The 15484-nt window shown below is 38.8% G+C and overlaps 1 protein-coding gene across 12 annotated transcripts in view; it reads left to right on the top strand.

The window, feature by feature from the left end:
- The window catches only part of SGK3 (serum/glucocorticoid regulated kinase family member 3), a 150698-nt gene that overhangs the window by 130922 nt on the left and 4292 nt on the right, over positions 1-15484 (top strand). For 11 of the 12 annotated variants that reach the window (XM_055286187.2, XM_063643253.1, XM_063643255.1 and 8 more), the window contains 3 exons: positions 970-1065; positions 4998-5153; positions 8607-8696. In XM_055286187.2, the coding sequence (XP_055142162.1) occupies positions 970-1065; positions 4998-5153; positions 8607-8696 (342 nt within the window). The remainder of the gene's footprint in view (positions 1-969; positions 1066-4997; positions 5154-8606; positions 8697-15484) is intronic. The other variant, XM_055286191.2, reaches the window with a different exon arrangement.

The following is a 15484-nucleotide window of genomic DNA, read 5'->3' as shown; positions in this document are numbered from 1 at the left end:
GCCATTTCTTCAGATCACATAAAAAAGCTTAAGAGGAAATTATTTTCTTACATGTATTTCATATGGGAAGAGGTAATATATTTTGGAATGTAAAATTCAAGTTCACTGTCTTAGATGTGTTAAGTTGTGATGAGTCTAAATTTTCTACAAATTAAAATGTAAATAGACATCTACAACTTATACAAGTTTTCTAAATAATATGTTAGAGAATTGCTGTTATAATTCTCAAATGAGAATGCAATTCTTTCTTTTTTACTGAAAAGAAAAAAAAGGATTATAATTGCTATATTAAGTATTTTTGCCAGGTGCCATGGCTCATGCCAGTAATCCCAACACTTTGGGAGACCGAAGTGGGCAGATTGCTTGAGCCCAGAAGTTCCAGACCAGCCTGGGCAACATGGCTAAACCCCCGTCTCTATGAAAAATATGAAAAACTAGCCAGGTGTGGTGGCACATGTCTGTAGTCCCAGCTCCTCAGAAGGCTGAGGTGGGAGTATCACCTGAGCCCAGGAAGTCGAGGCTGCAGTGAGCTGTGATTGTGCCACTGCATTCCAGCTTGAGCGACAGAAAAAGATCCTGTCTCAAAAAAACAAAAAAATTATTTAAGGGGAAAACATGAATAATGACCAAATGAACTTCTAAAATAATCTTTGAAAGACTTTCCCCACAAATACCTACATCACATCTATTGGGAATTAATAGATTCTACCTTCGTGATACTCTTTTATTTATTTTAACTGTATCACGGTTTCCAAGGAGAAATGCAGAATACATGTATTTTGAAGTGTTCTAGTTGACATTACCTAAGAACCACTGGTGTAGAATGAGAATACCCAACCCACTGGAAATCTAGATAATTTGGTCTCAGTATGATAGCAACAACTAAAATTTGTTAAATTTCTCAATTATTTATAAATTTTGTCTTGATTTGTTTACTGACTTGCTCTAATATTTTATTGTTTTCTATAGTATCTTGCACCTGAAGTAATTAGAAAACAGCCCTATGACAATACTGTAGATTGGTGGTGCCTTGGGGCTGTTCTGTATGAAATGCTATATGGATTGGTATGTATTTCTATACCTCATTATTCCAATGTATTATCATTGATTTGATTGTCTGTCTGTCTCTCTCTCCCGCCTTAAGAATCTCATGGACACTTAGATAACACTAACAGAGCAGTAATAGCCTGGTTAAATGAACCCAAAACCACATTAGGAATAAGGACAAAAAGAGGCTGGGCATGGTGGCTCACGCCTGTAATCCCAGCACTTTGGGAGGCCAAGGCAGGCTGATCACTTGAGGCCAGGAGTTCGAGACCAGCTTACGCAACATGGCGAAATCCCATCTCTACTAAAAATACAAAAAATATCTGGGTGTGGTGGTGCATACTGTAGTCCCAGCTGCTTGGGAGGCCCAAGAATCCCTTGAACCCAGGAGGCAGAGTTTGCAGTGAGCCAAGATTGCACCACTGTACTCCAGCCTGGGTGACAGAAGGAGATTCTGTCTTAAAAAAAAAAAAAAAAAAAAAAAAAAACCTTTTTATTTTGTTACTAGTTTTTTTTAATTAATATAATTGTTTCTCTGTTATTCTAATAACTACTTCAGATGTTCTTACCCCCCTGGCATTTTTAGAAATAGACACCTGGTTGTAATATTAAAATTACCTGCTTCCATTCAGTTTACTCAAATATCACTCTAATTTGAAGATAATGGACAAAAAAAGATTTTGCATTTATCAATAAATTACTGTATTTCAGAAGATCTTTTGGTTTTTGGCTTTTATTTTGTTTAATAGATTTAATTAATACACAGGTGCGCAGCTTTTCCCATCATTGGAGATCACTCTGTTCCCATCCCTGAAAACACCATGTCTTAAAAATTTTCTTGGCTAGGCACGGTGGCTCACGCCTGTAATCCCAGCACTTTGGGAGGCCGAGGTGGGTGGATCACGAGGTCAGGAGATCGAGACCATGGTGAAACCCCGTCTCTACTAAAAATACAAAACATTAGCCGGGTGCGGTGGCGGGCACCTGTAGTCCCAGCTACTCCGGAGGCTGAGGCAGGAGAATGGCGTGAACCCGGGAGGCAGAGCTTGCAGTGAGCCGAGATCGCGCCACTGCACTCCAGCCTGGGCGACAGAGCGAGACTCCGTCTCAAAAAAAAAAAATTTTTCTTGAAAAAAGTGATGTTTATGCAGTCAGTTTGCCCAGTTCTTATTTAGTTAAAGACACATAGACTGGCCAGAGCTTCTGATTAACGAGAATAACGTTTTTTCACTATATTGAGTTAATATTATTCCAACCCAAAGCAAACAGCGTAGGCATTTTAGTTAGCTCAAGTAGCTTTATAAGAGTACATGTATGTTTTTCTGTAGGCTTTTTGACATGTTTAGAATAGTTTCTAGACTCCCTTTGTGGTCCCCTAAGTGTCCAGCAGCCTCATGCTGGGCACCATGTGCGAATCCCTGAGGCTGCTGCTACCGCTGATGTTAAATGCCACTGTCAGCCAAGACCTGAGCTGAGTGTCTATTTGCTTTTTATTGAAAACTGTGGAGCTTACAGTGAAATTCAGCACATGAAGTACATTTCAGAGCGTTTGTTTTATCTTGCTAGTTTTGAATGATAGATTCCTGTGAAAGCCAACACCATCTCTTCTTTGCCCTTCACTGTGACCTGCATGTTAAAAGATCTAGTTTTCTGGTTATGCTGCTGACTTAGAACATTGGAAAACCACTTTATTCCTGATTTCCCTTTAAGCACTATTTATTTGCCATCTTGATATTTCAGAATCCTTCAAATTTATTTAGAGGACCTTGAAAATATATCATTGCACATAAAATGCAGTTGATTCAAAAGAGAACATTTGAAACATACATTTTATTAATCAAACTCTTATTGATTGTTTTAAAATGAAGTTTTATTTTGGCCAGCCGCAGTGGCTCACGCCTGTAATCCCAGCACTTTGGGAGGCCAAGGCCAGCAGATCACCTTAGGTCAGGAGTTCAAGACCAGCCCGTCCAACATGGCAAAACCTCGTCTCTACTAACAATACAAAAATTAGCCTGGCACAGTGGCGTGCCCCTGTAATCCCAGATACTTGGGAGGCTGTCAGGAGAATCATTGAACCCGGGAGGCGGAGGCTGCAGTGAGTGGAGATCATGCCACTGCACTCCAGTGTGGGCAACAAAGCGAGACTCCATCTCAAAAAAAAAACAAAAAACAAGTTATATTTTAAAAGATAAGCTTTTTCTTTCCTACACAAAGGAAAGGAAAAGTGGCAAGCCTGTAAAACTCCCTTAACTTTAAAAATTATGTATACTTTAATTTTTATTTTTACTTTTTTGAGACAGAGTCTCACTGTGTTGCTGAGGCTGGAGTGCAGTAGAACAATCGCGGCTCACTGCAACCTTGACTTCCCAGGCTCTGATGCTTCTCCCACCTCAGCCTGCTGAGTAGCTGGGACTACAGGCATGCACCACCCCACCTAGCTTGCTTGCTTGCTTATTTATTTATTTATTTATTTATTTATTTATTTATTTATTTATTATTTTTAGTAGAGACAGTGTGTCGCCTGTTGCCCAGGCTGGTCTCAAACTCCTGAGCTCTAGTGATCTGCCCACCTCAGCCTCCGAAAGTGCTGGGATTTCCAGTGTGAGCCACTGTGTCTGGCCTCACTTTTTATTTTGTAAACTTCTGTATTGTTTGGATTTGTTACAACAAGCATATATTACTTTTCTAATTTTCACAAAAAGAGACTGAAAAGAAAAATGTCATTTTAATGTTTTAAGTCAGATTCATCTTATTTTATAAAAATACTAGTAACTAATATTTAAAAGGTAAAAACAAACCCATAAGGGTAAAATATTAGGGACCAGTCCTCTGGTGAATAAATCGGCGTGGTTTTTTTTTTCTTTAAAAAAGAACAGTAACATTTTACATGGTAATTCCCTCTTTGGAAAAATGTTTCTGGTGCTCTGGATACATTAATTCAAAAGGAAGTAGTTTTGTAGGTTACGTATTACAACCTTGCAGACAGAACCTGAGTAGCATGATAATCTTCTTTCCTCTTATTCCCAGAGTACAGGAACCTGTACAGCTCATTTTTTTTCTCAAAAGTTGTTTATTTATTTATTTATTTGAGATGGGGTCTCGCTCTGTTGCCCAGGCTGGAGTGCAGTGGCACAATCTCAGCTCACTGCATCCTCTGCCTCCCAGGTTCAACTGATTCTCACGCCTCAGTCTCCTGAGTAGATGCGACTACTGGCGTACACCACCATGCCCGCCTGGTTTTTTATATTTTCAGTAGAGGTGGTTTCACCATGTTGCCCAGGCTGGTCTTGAACTCCTGGCCTCAAGCAATCTGCCCACCTCAGCCCTCCAAAGTGCTGGGATTACAGGCATGAGCCACCACGCCTGGCCTTTATTTTTACTTTAAACCTTTATAATTAGATGATTAACTAGCTAATGCTTGTGTTGAAGCTACACCCCAAGTCTTTTGGCTGTTGCGGTGGCATTTTTAATTCTGCAAAGTACAGTCATAATATTATCTCTGTCATAAGTACCTAAGAAACATTATCTTCAGGCCTCCATCTCTACTGGAAATCCCTTTGTTTTAGTGAGTTTATTCCCAAGTCTGAAATTAATGTTTGATGTGTCTTGAACTTCTATTTCCAATGATTCTGTCATTATGCCTATGATAAGGTTGGTGGTTTTCTCTAAAACAGGTACTACTACAGGTTGTATATAATTTAACAGCTGTCTACAGGGTGCTATTGAACAAACTGGCCCTAATTCATTCAGTGAACACTTATTAAGCTCTGTGATGTGTTCGGTTTTAGAATCTCTTTGCTTCAGGAAGCCACACTGCAGGTGTCTACACGTCCCAAGAGGTCCATACATTTTTTCAACTGACTGCTCCCTCAAGATTAAAGCCATTTTAACCCTATTTTCGCATAATTTGTTTACCACTAAGTTTATTTTGCTTTTTTTTTTTCCAGCCTCCTTTTTATTGCCGAGATGTTGCTGAAATGTATGACAATATCCTTCACAAACCCCTAAGTTTGAGGCCAGGAGTGAGCCTTACAGCCTGGTCCATTCTGGAAGAACTCCTAGAAAAAGACAGGCAAAATCGACTTGGTGCCAAGGAAGACTTTGTATGTAACAGCTTTCCCAGCTCCAGCTTTATTTAAGCTTATTTAAAATTTGGAAATAAAGCTTTATTTTATATGGTATTTAATGGAATGAATACATGTGGAGAATAGCAACATGGAAAAAAACATACTTGTCTCCACAGTTTTCACCTGTATTTATATAAAACTTATAGTATTTAAAGCACTTTCTGTTGCATACACTTTTCGCCCTGTCCACCACATACACTTTCGCACCCTATTATTTACTTGATTTGCATTTATTACAAATTCCCCGCCCCCCCCCCGCTTCTTTTTAAAAAGGGTTGTGTGGCATATTTTCACTACCTAAACTTTCTTTTGTTGTTTTTATTGCTAAATAATACTAACATTTTCATAACTAATAACACAGAGACTAACCAACTAGTAAGCTTTTTGTTGAGGGTTTGGGACTATCTAAAGTCTAAATCATTTCCTTTAGCAGGAATTTGTTAAGTGCCTCCTGTCTGCATGAGGTAATGTCTTTTGCCTTGAACGCTAAGTAACTTTTTTTTTTTTTTAGAATTTGGTGAGACCTCCTTGAGATGATTAGGGAATCTACATGTTTGTTTCAAATAAGGGTAATTAAATTTGTAGTGTAGTTACCGGCATTATGTTAGTGTGTCAGTAAATGCACAAAATATTGAGGAATATGAACTTTTAAATTGCTTTCTCAGATATTCTTGGAGGCTGCTTATCAATCTTGAACTTGAGCTGTGAATAAAAGACTTTGCTGCTACTGCTGTTCAACTGGTAGCTCTGCCAACAACTTCCTTTCCGTTGTTCCAGACAGTCTTGCTAATATTTCACACCTCCTTGTTCTTTGGTCCATTTATTGAATTCATTGATAGAGATTGCAGCTCTAGATGAATCCAACTATCATCTCATGGGCTGCTGAACAGTGCTAAAGAAGGTAACAAACTGGCATATTGGAAGCACTGTGAACCTCGTCTGCGCTTCCCCACTGTCTGGTAATACTTTTTGTTTCTCTGTGTAGCCTACTCTCCTCCTCTCTGTATTAACTATTTCACACCTTCTCTCCAGACTTCCCAGATTCCTTTTCTTCTTCTTCACTTTAAACAGATGATCTTGCCTTCTATTTTGTAAGGAAAATAGAACCATCAGAGTGGAGCTAACTTAGCTTCCTGCTATCAAATCCACAGACCTATATACACTTGCAGGATCCTGTCATTTTCTTCTTCCTATTGTAGTGGAAAAGGTCTGTTTCCACCTGTGCACTGGATCCTGTCCATTTGTAAGGAACCCTGTCCATGTTTGTTTTGCACAAATAACTGCTTCCTTTTTTTTCTGGTTCCTTCCAGTCAGTAAATAAATGTTATCAAATCTGTTGCTTCTTAAGCCAAAAAAACCCTCAGTCTTACTCTCCTGAGAGGTACTACTCTATCTTCTTCCCTTCTTAGCCAAACTTGTTGAAAGTTTTCTTTGTTCAGTCTCCCTTTCCCAAGCTCTTTCATTTCTCAGTCTACCACAAAATAGCCAGTAGAATTGCTGGATACTTCCTTTCCTCAACTTACACCGCCCTCAGCAGCATTTAAACTTGCAACACTCTCCTGTTCCCTAGGCTTCTGCAAGAGCACACGTGCGTCTCATCTCAGGCTTTTCTTTCTATATTTCTGGACCGTTCTCCATTATCTCCTGTGTAAGCTCCTTTTCAAACTTCAAGTGTTGCAGTGCCCTGTCATCCTAAACCCTCTTTTCTTCTGTGCTGTCTTCCTGGGCAATCTCAATTGGTCCCATGGCTTTAGTTATCTATATGTTTTCATTTCACACATTTATATCTTCTGTACTCTTCAGCCCTCTCTTCTAAACTCTAGACTTACATAGTATCTGCCTGCTCAACATCACCACTTGGAATTCCTGAGAGTACCTCAGATGCCGCTATTGTCCCCCTGTGCTCCCTTTCATATTAAAGGACATCACTGTCCATGTGGCTATTCAGGCCAGAAATCTGAGAGGCGTTCTTGATTCTTCTCTCTTCCTTACTTCCATATTCAACAAGCATCCAGGTCCTGTTCCGTTTGCTGCCTGAATCTTTCCCATATCCAGACATTTCTAGCCCCACTCTTTTCCTACTCTTTGTCATCTTTAGTCTGGTTACAGTGGTAGCTATTTTTCCCTTATCTGGTCTTGACTCTTCAATCTAATTCTACCTGTAGCCAGGGTGATGTTTTGGGGGATTTTTTTTTTTTTTTTTTTTTGAGACAGGGTTTTGCTCTGTCACCGACGCTGGAGTGCAGTGCTGTGATCACGGCTCACTGCAGCCTCAACTTCCCAGGTTCAAGTGATCCTCCCACCTCAGCCCCCAAATAGCTGGATTACAGGCGTGTGCCACCACACTGTTTTTTAGAGATGGGAGTCTCGTTGTATTGCCCAGATTGGGTTTGAACTCCTGGGTTCAAGTGATCCTCCCACTTTGGCCTCCCAAAGTGCTGGGACTATAGGTGTGAGCCACTGCGCCTGGCCCAGGGTGGTGGTTTAAAAAACATTTCTCACCAACCTGATGCTTTAAAAAACAAACAAACAAAAAAAACCAGTTGTGACATTCTCATAACTAAATCCCCTTGATGGCTTCTTATGACCCTAGAGCAAAATCCAAAATGTTTCATGTAGACCTGATATGATACAGCCAGTTTAGCTCTTGAGCTTCACCTTATGTGACAGTCCCATCCCTCCCTACACTGCAGCCATATTGGACTCTCATTTTTTTGACCATACTAACCTCTTTGCCACCTCAGAGCCTTTCTGGAACATGCTCTCCCCATTCTTTTGCCTGGCTTAATTCTTACTCATTTTTCAGACCTCTGGTGAGATACCACTTTCTCTAAGAAGTCTTTTTTAACCCACCAAATTAGGTTGGATCCTACTTTATACATTCCTGTGGCACCTTGAAGGAAAAAAAGCTAGAGGCAATACTGTGCCATTGTTTGGTAATACCAATCCTGAGTGGGATTTTTTTTTATTAGTAGAACTCATGACTGATTTTATTTCTACTCCACTGTATAAAGCTCTCTGCCCAACTTCTTTACCCACCTACTCCAGTAATAACACTAATTCTTTGTTTGTGCCTCTGTAGTGCTTTATTCTTTTCATAGCACTTTACATCCATACTTTACACTGATCCTTAAAACCTACTTCCCCTGAAGTATTAAGGGCAGAAAGGTTATCCTCATTTTACCTCTGAGGAAACTGACTGTGAAGAGAATACAACTTAAGTTTAAGTAGGTCATTCTAAGTAACTTTCATTCAGTCTTTCTATTGCTTATATGAATAACATCATTTTGCCACACAAATAACATACACATGTTCCTAAAAAGAGTTATTGAGGGGCAAAATAGTAATAATTTGGCTTCATAAAATTATGCAGTTAGTACTTAATATATTCTTCAGCATTAGCAAAACAAATTTTTTTTAATATTCCAGCTTGAAATTCAGAATCATCCTTTTTTTGAATCACTCAGCTGGGCTGACCTTGTACAAAAGAAGATTCCACCACCATTTAATCCTAATGTGGTAAGTATATATCCAAATCTTTCTTTCTAAAATTGTGAAACATAATAGCAGTTCATTATAATTTTGAAACTAGATCTCAGAATCACCTGAATTAAATGGAGTCATTACCTAAATATTTGTGAAATACGTCACTCAGGGTTGTCTAGTACAACTAGTAACTTCAGGGAGACCAGTAAGATTATAGTTAGATTAGGTTGATAAAAATATCTTCCAGCACAGTAATTGTAAAGTGTTTCTTTGGAGCATGTATAAGAAAAGAATGAACTCAACAAGTCAGCCAGGCATGATGGCTCACACCTGTAATCCCAGCACTTTGGGAGGCTGAGGTGGGCAGATCACTCCCAGCACTTTGGGAGGCTGAGGTGGGTGGATCACTTAAGGCCAGAAGTTCAAGACCAGATCTGGCCAACATGGCAAAACCCTGTCTCTACTAAAAATACAAAAAAAATTATCCGGGTGTGGTGATTCATGCCTTTATACTCCCAAACTACTAGGGAGGCTGAAGCATGAGAATCACTTGAACTCAGGAGGTGGAGATTGCAGTGTGTTGAAATTGCGCCACTGCACTCCAGCCTGGGTGATAGAGTGAGACTCTGTCTCAAAATAAAATAAAATAAAAAAACAGGTATAGACAAACATAATAAAATCATATTAATGTAAATTGTTATTTTTTGGGAAAACGATAGGATAGTATTATAAAAATGTTCATGTTAGCTAGACTTGTTAAATCTACTTGATGGAAACATTTCACCTAAAGATAATTTGTTTAAAGCAAAAAGCCATATTAAAGATGAGCTTTATACTATTAACAGTGTTGGAAAATTTTGGAAAATACAATAAATATATAACAACAGGGAAATTGTTAATAATCATCAGTAGGCCAGTAATGATGTTAGTAACTAATGATATCTTCTTTTGTATAGGGATATACACTTCGTATGTGTAATAATATATAATTTACTCTTCAAGCTACCAGCTTACTACTATTACTGTTTTTCTTATTACACATTTTATAAATGAGGAAGTAGAAGCTCAGATATGTCTCATAGCTGGATGAAAAGTAGTAGAGCCAGGATTCCAATATATGCATGATTCCAGAGTCATTATTCTGTTTCCTTATGCTCTGTTATCTTTTCTTGTTAAATTATGTAAAAATGAGCAAACACTTAGAAAATCCTTATAAAGTTACATGAAAACATGGTAATTATAATTTTTGTGACTTATAATTATAGCAGTAAAAATAAGGATAAGGACTAGAATAGAATATAAACCAAGACTGATTTGGAGTTTTAAGATCATAGGTGAATTTATTTTCTTTTTTTAAGTTTTTTGATGTTGCTGTAAAACTTAAGGAATCCTTTTTTTTTGAGACAGAGTCTTGCTCTGTCACCAGGCTGGAGTGCAGTGGCACAATCTTGGCTCACTACAACCTCCGCCTCCCTGGTTCAGGAGATTATCCTGCCTCAGCCTCCCGAGTAGCTGGGACTACAAGCATGCGCCACCACGCCCAGCTAATTTTTGTATTTTTAGTAGAGATGGGGTTTCACCATGTTGGCCAGATGGTGTCGATCTCTTGACCTCATGATCCACCTGCGTCAGCCTCCTAAAGTGCTGGGATTACACGCGTGAGCCACTGTGCCCAGCCAGGAATACTTTTTTAATAAATTAGAGCAGATAAGGAGATCAGAAAAGTATTATTTAATAGTTATCAGGCTTTGTTCAAGGTTAATTTCTATACATAGCTCATAGCTGGTATTAATTAATAGGTGTAATATTTTACACCTACATACATAATATTTGTAGACTGACTTCATGTAGTGCATCCAGGAATGACTCCATTAGGAATAATTTTGGTCCCAAATTTCTAGAGTTTGTGGTAGGAAACTAAGACTCTTAAGAATTATTTTATTTTTCTCTTTAGACGTATCTTAGCAGAATTTAATTACATTCAAATAAATATATCATCAAGCATGTTGAAGAATTAGGGGCTCCTAAGCAACATTAGAAATGGAAACAGTATTAACTTCAGACTCAGATAGCTCCAGCATTGGATCCCTGCTCTTCTATGATTAACTAGAAGTTAAGCTTCTCTATACTTTTTTTTCTTTCACAACATGAGCTGTGAGGTTTAATTTAGGTAACATTTGTAAAGCACCTCAGTGCATTGTACACAGTAGATATTCTATTAATAATACCTTTTTTTTATTCTTTTCCCTCTGTTTGGGAATTTTTCCACTAAATATTTATTGGTAACTTAGAAAACACAAATAAGTAGAACATGGGCTCTGTCTTCAAGAAAATTACAGTTAAGGCGATAAAATATATAAAGAGAAGAGTTAAATAATTCTATGTTTAGTGCATATTAGGCATTAAGTGTTGTGGAATTAAAATATGTAATGTGAGGCAAAAAAACAGATGCCTCATAATAACTTATGATTGCATCTGTGGGGGAAAATCAGTTGACAGAAATAGTCTTTGATGCTTACTCTTTCAGTGAATAAAATGAATTAGTTGATTTTCCAATCAGTTAGTGTTTTATATTTTAATAGGGTAGTTACTAGGGAAAGGGAGAGTGGGGTTATTGACCATGCTAAGCTTCAGTATTTCTATGATGAATGTTTCTAGCAGTTAGTGAGAATTATTTCAAAATCTAACAGGTTGCATATTTACTTCAATTATATGTGTCCAACTAGTCTACATTAAAAAAGGACTGGAAGCGTTTATTTCTCTGTTTACAATGGGTAAAATGCATTCTGGATTCTCTTTTTTTAGCCCACAAAATTGAGGTTATACTGCTAAATATTTAATTTATCCTAATAAGAATTGGTTGCTTAATTTTATTCTCTCAGCAGCTGATAGAGAAAGGATAATAGCAGTGACCTAAAATGGGCTAATACAAATGATGAATGGGTACATTATTATATTTTAATATTTTTTTGCTATAAAACTTACCAACAAGTAGTTTTTGATACTTTGAAAGATTTCTCTTTATACCATTTCAGAACAACCAACACAAAACAAGTGCCTCCAAAATAAGCCATATTTAGGTAGGATTTCATTGAAGCTCCATCTGAAATCCTCTAAGTTACTATGAAGCATATCCTAACATTCCATTCTATGTTGGATACACCCAGGTTTTGATCCTTGCCTCCACTTTAATCCTCAGAAAAACAAACTTTGTTGCTGCTTTCATTTTGGCATCTCTTGGAATACAACTTGCTAAGGTTTTTGACTCCCTTTTTGAAATACGGACTATTCTGCATAGCTAATAGTTTACAGTTCTGTGGCCTCTGTCCCTACTTTAGGAATTTCTGTTTATTACATATAAAATTTTGGAAAAGTATGAAAACAAAAATTGACTGCTTGGTGGGAGAGGGCTCACCAACATTTCAAGTTAGAGGTTCCCCCCAAATAATCCTTAAAGTAAAAGTATAACATAGAAAATAATCCCTAAATTAAAAGTATGGCATAGTCCTGCCCTGAAGGGGGTAGATGTCGTATTGAGCTGTGATAGGAGTGGCTTGGCCATGCTCCAAGTGGGTCATTCAGAAGCCACATCTGAGAGGTGGGTCTGGACTTGGGGGGAGGCTGGCATCATTCTAACAACTCTGTAAGCTGAAAGAAAATATTCATTTCTGGGTCAATGAATCACTCTTATTAATGGTTGTTAAAACTAGTTAAGTGTTAAGGGATTGGGTGTGGTAGGAAGGGATTACTATGAAAATACAGGGGTCCAGAAAGGACAGATTGGAGTGAGGGTGCATATTAGTACCAGGACATATTTATGTTATACATTTCCAAGTGGAGGGGAGAAAAAAGGAATTAACTTCTAGTGCGTGCCCACTGTGTACCCAGCATTGTGTTAGGTCCTTGATATGCATTGCCTTGGTTCCCAAACCCTCTGAAGAATTAAAACCTAGGTATGGGCTGAACACAGTGGCTCATACCTGTAATCCCAGTACTTTGGGAGGCTGAGGCGAGTGGATTTTTTGAGCACAGGAGTTCAACACCAGCCTGGGCAACATGGCAAGACCCGGTCTCTAACAACAACAACAACAACAACAACAACAAAAATTGAAAATTAGCTGGGTGTGGTGGTGCACACCTGTAGTCACACCTATTCCAGGCACCTAAATGTAACCCTTGCAAGACCTAAGATAATATTTTTGTGTATAATCTTTAAGTGAAGAATGCTTTTTAAAGCACGACCCAGAAGCCATAAGAGAAAAAAGTTGGTAGATTTGACTACATACAATTTCATTTCATTTCATTTATTGATTGATTGATTGAGACAGAGTCTTGTTCTGTCGCCCAGGCTGGAGTGTAGTGGTGCGATCTTGGCTCACTGAAACCTCTGCCTCCCGGGTTCAAGCTGTTCTCCTGCCTCAGCCTCCCAAGTAGCTGGGACTACAGGTGTGCACCACCACGCCCGGCTAATTTTTGTATTTTTAGTAGAGATGGGGTTTCACCGTGTTGGCCAGGCTGGTCTTGAACTCCTGTCCTTAGGCAATCCACCTATCTGGGCCTCCCAAAGTACTGGGATTACAGGCATGATCCACCGTGCCCGACCGACTACGTAAGATTTTAGTATATGTGCTGCCGAAGCGAGCACTGACCACATAAAATTTAGAAATAACTGCATAAAAATTATAAGCAAATAACAAACTGGGAAAATTTTCGTTAACACCTAAAGCATTCTTACTAGTCAATGGGAAGAAACACCAACAACCAATAGAAACATAGACAAAAGACAGAAAACATGCAGTTACAGAAAAAGAAATACAAATAGCTTTCAATTATATGAAAAGAAGTTCATACTGACGGTTGAAGAAGTACAATATTAAACCATAACAGGTTACCATTTTTCACTTGACAGATTAACAAAGATCAAAAAGCTATTCTAGGGTTTGATGAAGTAGGTGTTCTCATACAGTGTTCTCAATACTTTACATGTATCCTTTTACTAAATCCTGACAACAATCCTATGAGATAGTACTGTTATTTTCCATATATACGGATGAGTTAACTGAGGCACAAAAAAAGTTAAATAACTTTTCTCAAAATTAACTTAAAGTTTCAGAACTACAATTTGAACTCTCTCAGATACTCTGAAGGCAGAGCCCTCAACTTTTTTTTTTTGAGATGGAATCTTGCTCTGTCACCCAGGCTGGAGTGCAGTGGTGCGATCTTGGCTCACCGCAACCTCCGCCTACCAGGTTCAAGTGATTCTCCTGCCTTAGCCTCCCAAGTAGCTGGGACTACAGGAGCTGGCCACCATGCCTGGCTAATTTTTTGTATTTTTAGTAGAGGTGGGGTTTCATCGTGTTAACCAGGATGGTCTCGATCTCCTGACCTTGTGATCCGCCTGCCTCATCCTCCCAAAGTGCTGGGATTACAGGCATGAGCCACTGTGCCTGGCCCACCCTCACTCTTAATAAACCACATAGTACAGGTTGAGTATCCTTTATTTGAAATGTTTGGGACCAGAAGTGTTTTGGATTTGGGATTGTTTTTTGGATTTTGGGATGTATTTACTGATTGAGCATCTCAAATCTGAAAATCTGAAATTCAAAATGCTCCAGTGACTGTCATATAGATGCTCAAAATTTTTGGCTTTTGGAGCATTTTGGATTTTGGATTTTCAGATTTGGGATGCTCAGCCTGTATTATTCCTGTCAGTACCAGCCATGAGCCATGAGGGCATTATAAAGGCAAGTCAGAGAACATTGCCATCATTTGAGTGCCTTCTACATGTTAGATTCTGGAAAATTTATTTATTAACCCCATCAGATCCTTGCAACAACCTCAGCAGGTAGGTGATAGTATTCTTACTTTATGGAAGAAGAAACAAGCTCATAGAGATAGAGTAGTTTATATAACGAATTACACAACTGTAATCCCAGCACTTCGAGAGGCCGAGACGGGCATACCACCTGAGGTCAGAAGTTCGAGAACAGCCTGGCCAACATGGTGAAACCCTGTATCTACTAGAAATACAAAAAGTAGCTGGGCATGGTGGCACATACCTGTAGTCCCAGCTACTCAGAAGTCTGAGGCACAAGAATTGCTTGAACCCAGGAAGTGTAGGTTTGAGTAAGCCAAGATCACGCCACTGCACTCCAGCCTGGGCAACAGAATGAGATTCTGTCTCAGAAAAAAAAAAAAGGACAGCTAGCAAATTTTGTAGCCAGAATCCAAGAGCCCATGCTTCAAGGATTGTATATAAGAATTTGATGAGGAAAAAATACATACATACATACATACATACATACATACATACATATAAAACTTTTAGCATTCTTTGTCTCTATGGGGGATTTTCTCATATGGGAGGATCTAGCATTCTGGGTTTTTGTGGTCTCTGCTCAGTTTGTCGATGTACCAGGCTGTTATCCTTTGCTTATAATATCTGCTCTGAATTTCTATCAGCGCACCCTCAGTTAGACTTAATGACTTGAACATTTTAAGGGTTCCCTTCCCTGTAGAGCAGAAATAACCTAGAAATTCAGGGATGGACTTTAAGAATGAATCACCTGAATTTGTATCCCAGTTTTTATCTATAAATATATTGGGGCTGGGCATGGCGGCTCATGGCTGTAATCTCAACACTTTGGGAGGCTGAAGTGGGAGGATTGCTTGAGCCCAGGAATTCAAGACCAGCCTGGACAACATGGTGAGACCTCGACTCTACTAGAAATAAAAAATAAGCCAGGTATGGTGACACTTGCCTGTGGTCCCAGCTACTTGGAGAAGGCTTAGGCAGGATGATCCCTTGAGCCCAGGAGGTC

Source organism: Symphalangus syndactylus, chromosome 7, assembly GCF_028878055.3.
Source record: "Symphalangus syndactylus isolate Jambi chromosome 7, NHGRI_mSymSyn1-v2.1_pri, whole genome shotgun sequence".
NCBI classification, from domain to species: Eukaryota; Metazoa; Chordata; class Mammalia; order Primates; family Hylobatidae; genus Symphalangus; species Symphalangus syndactylus.
This window is presented reverse-complemented; position numbering and strand designations above follow the sequence as displayed.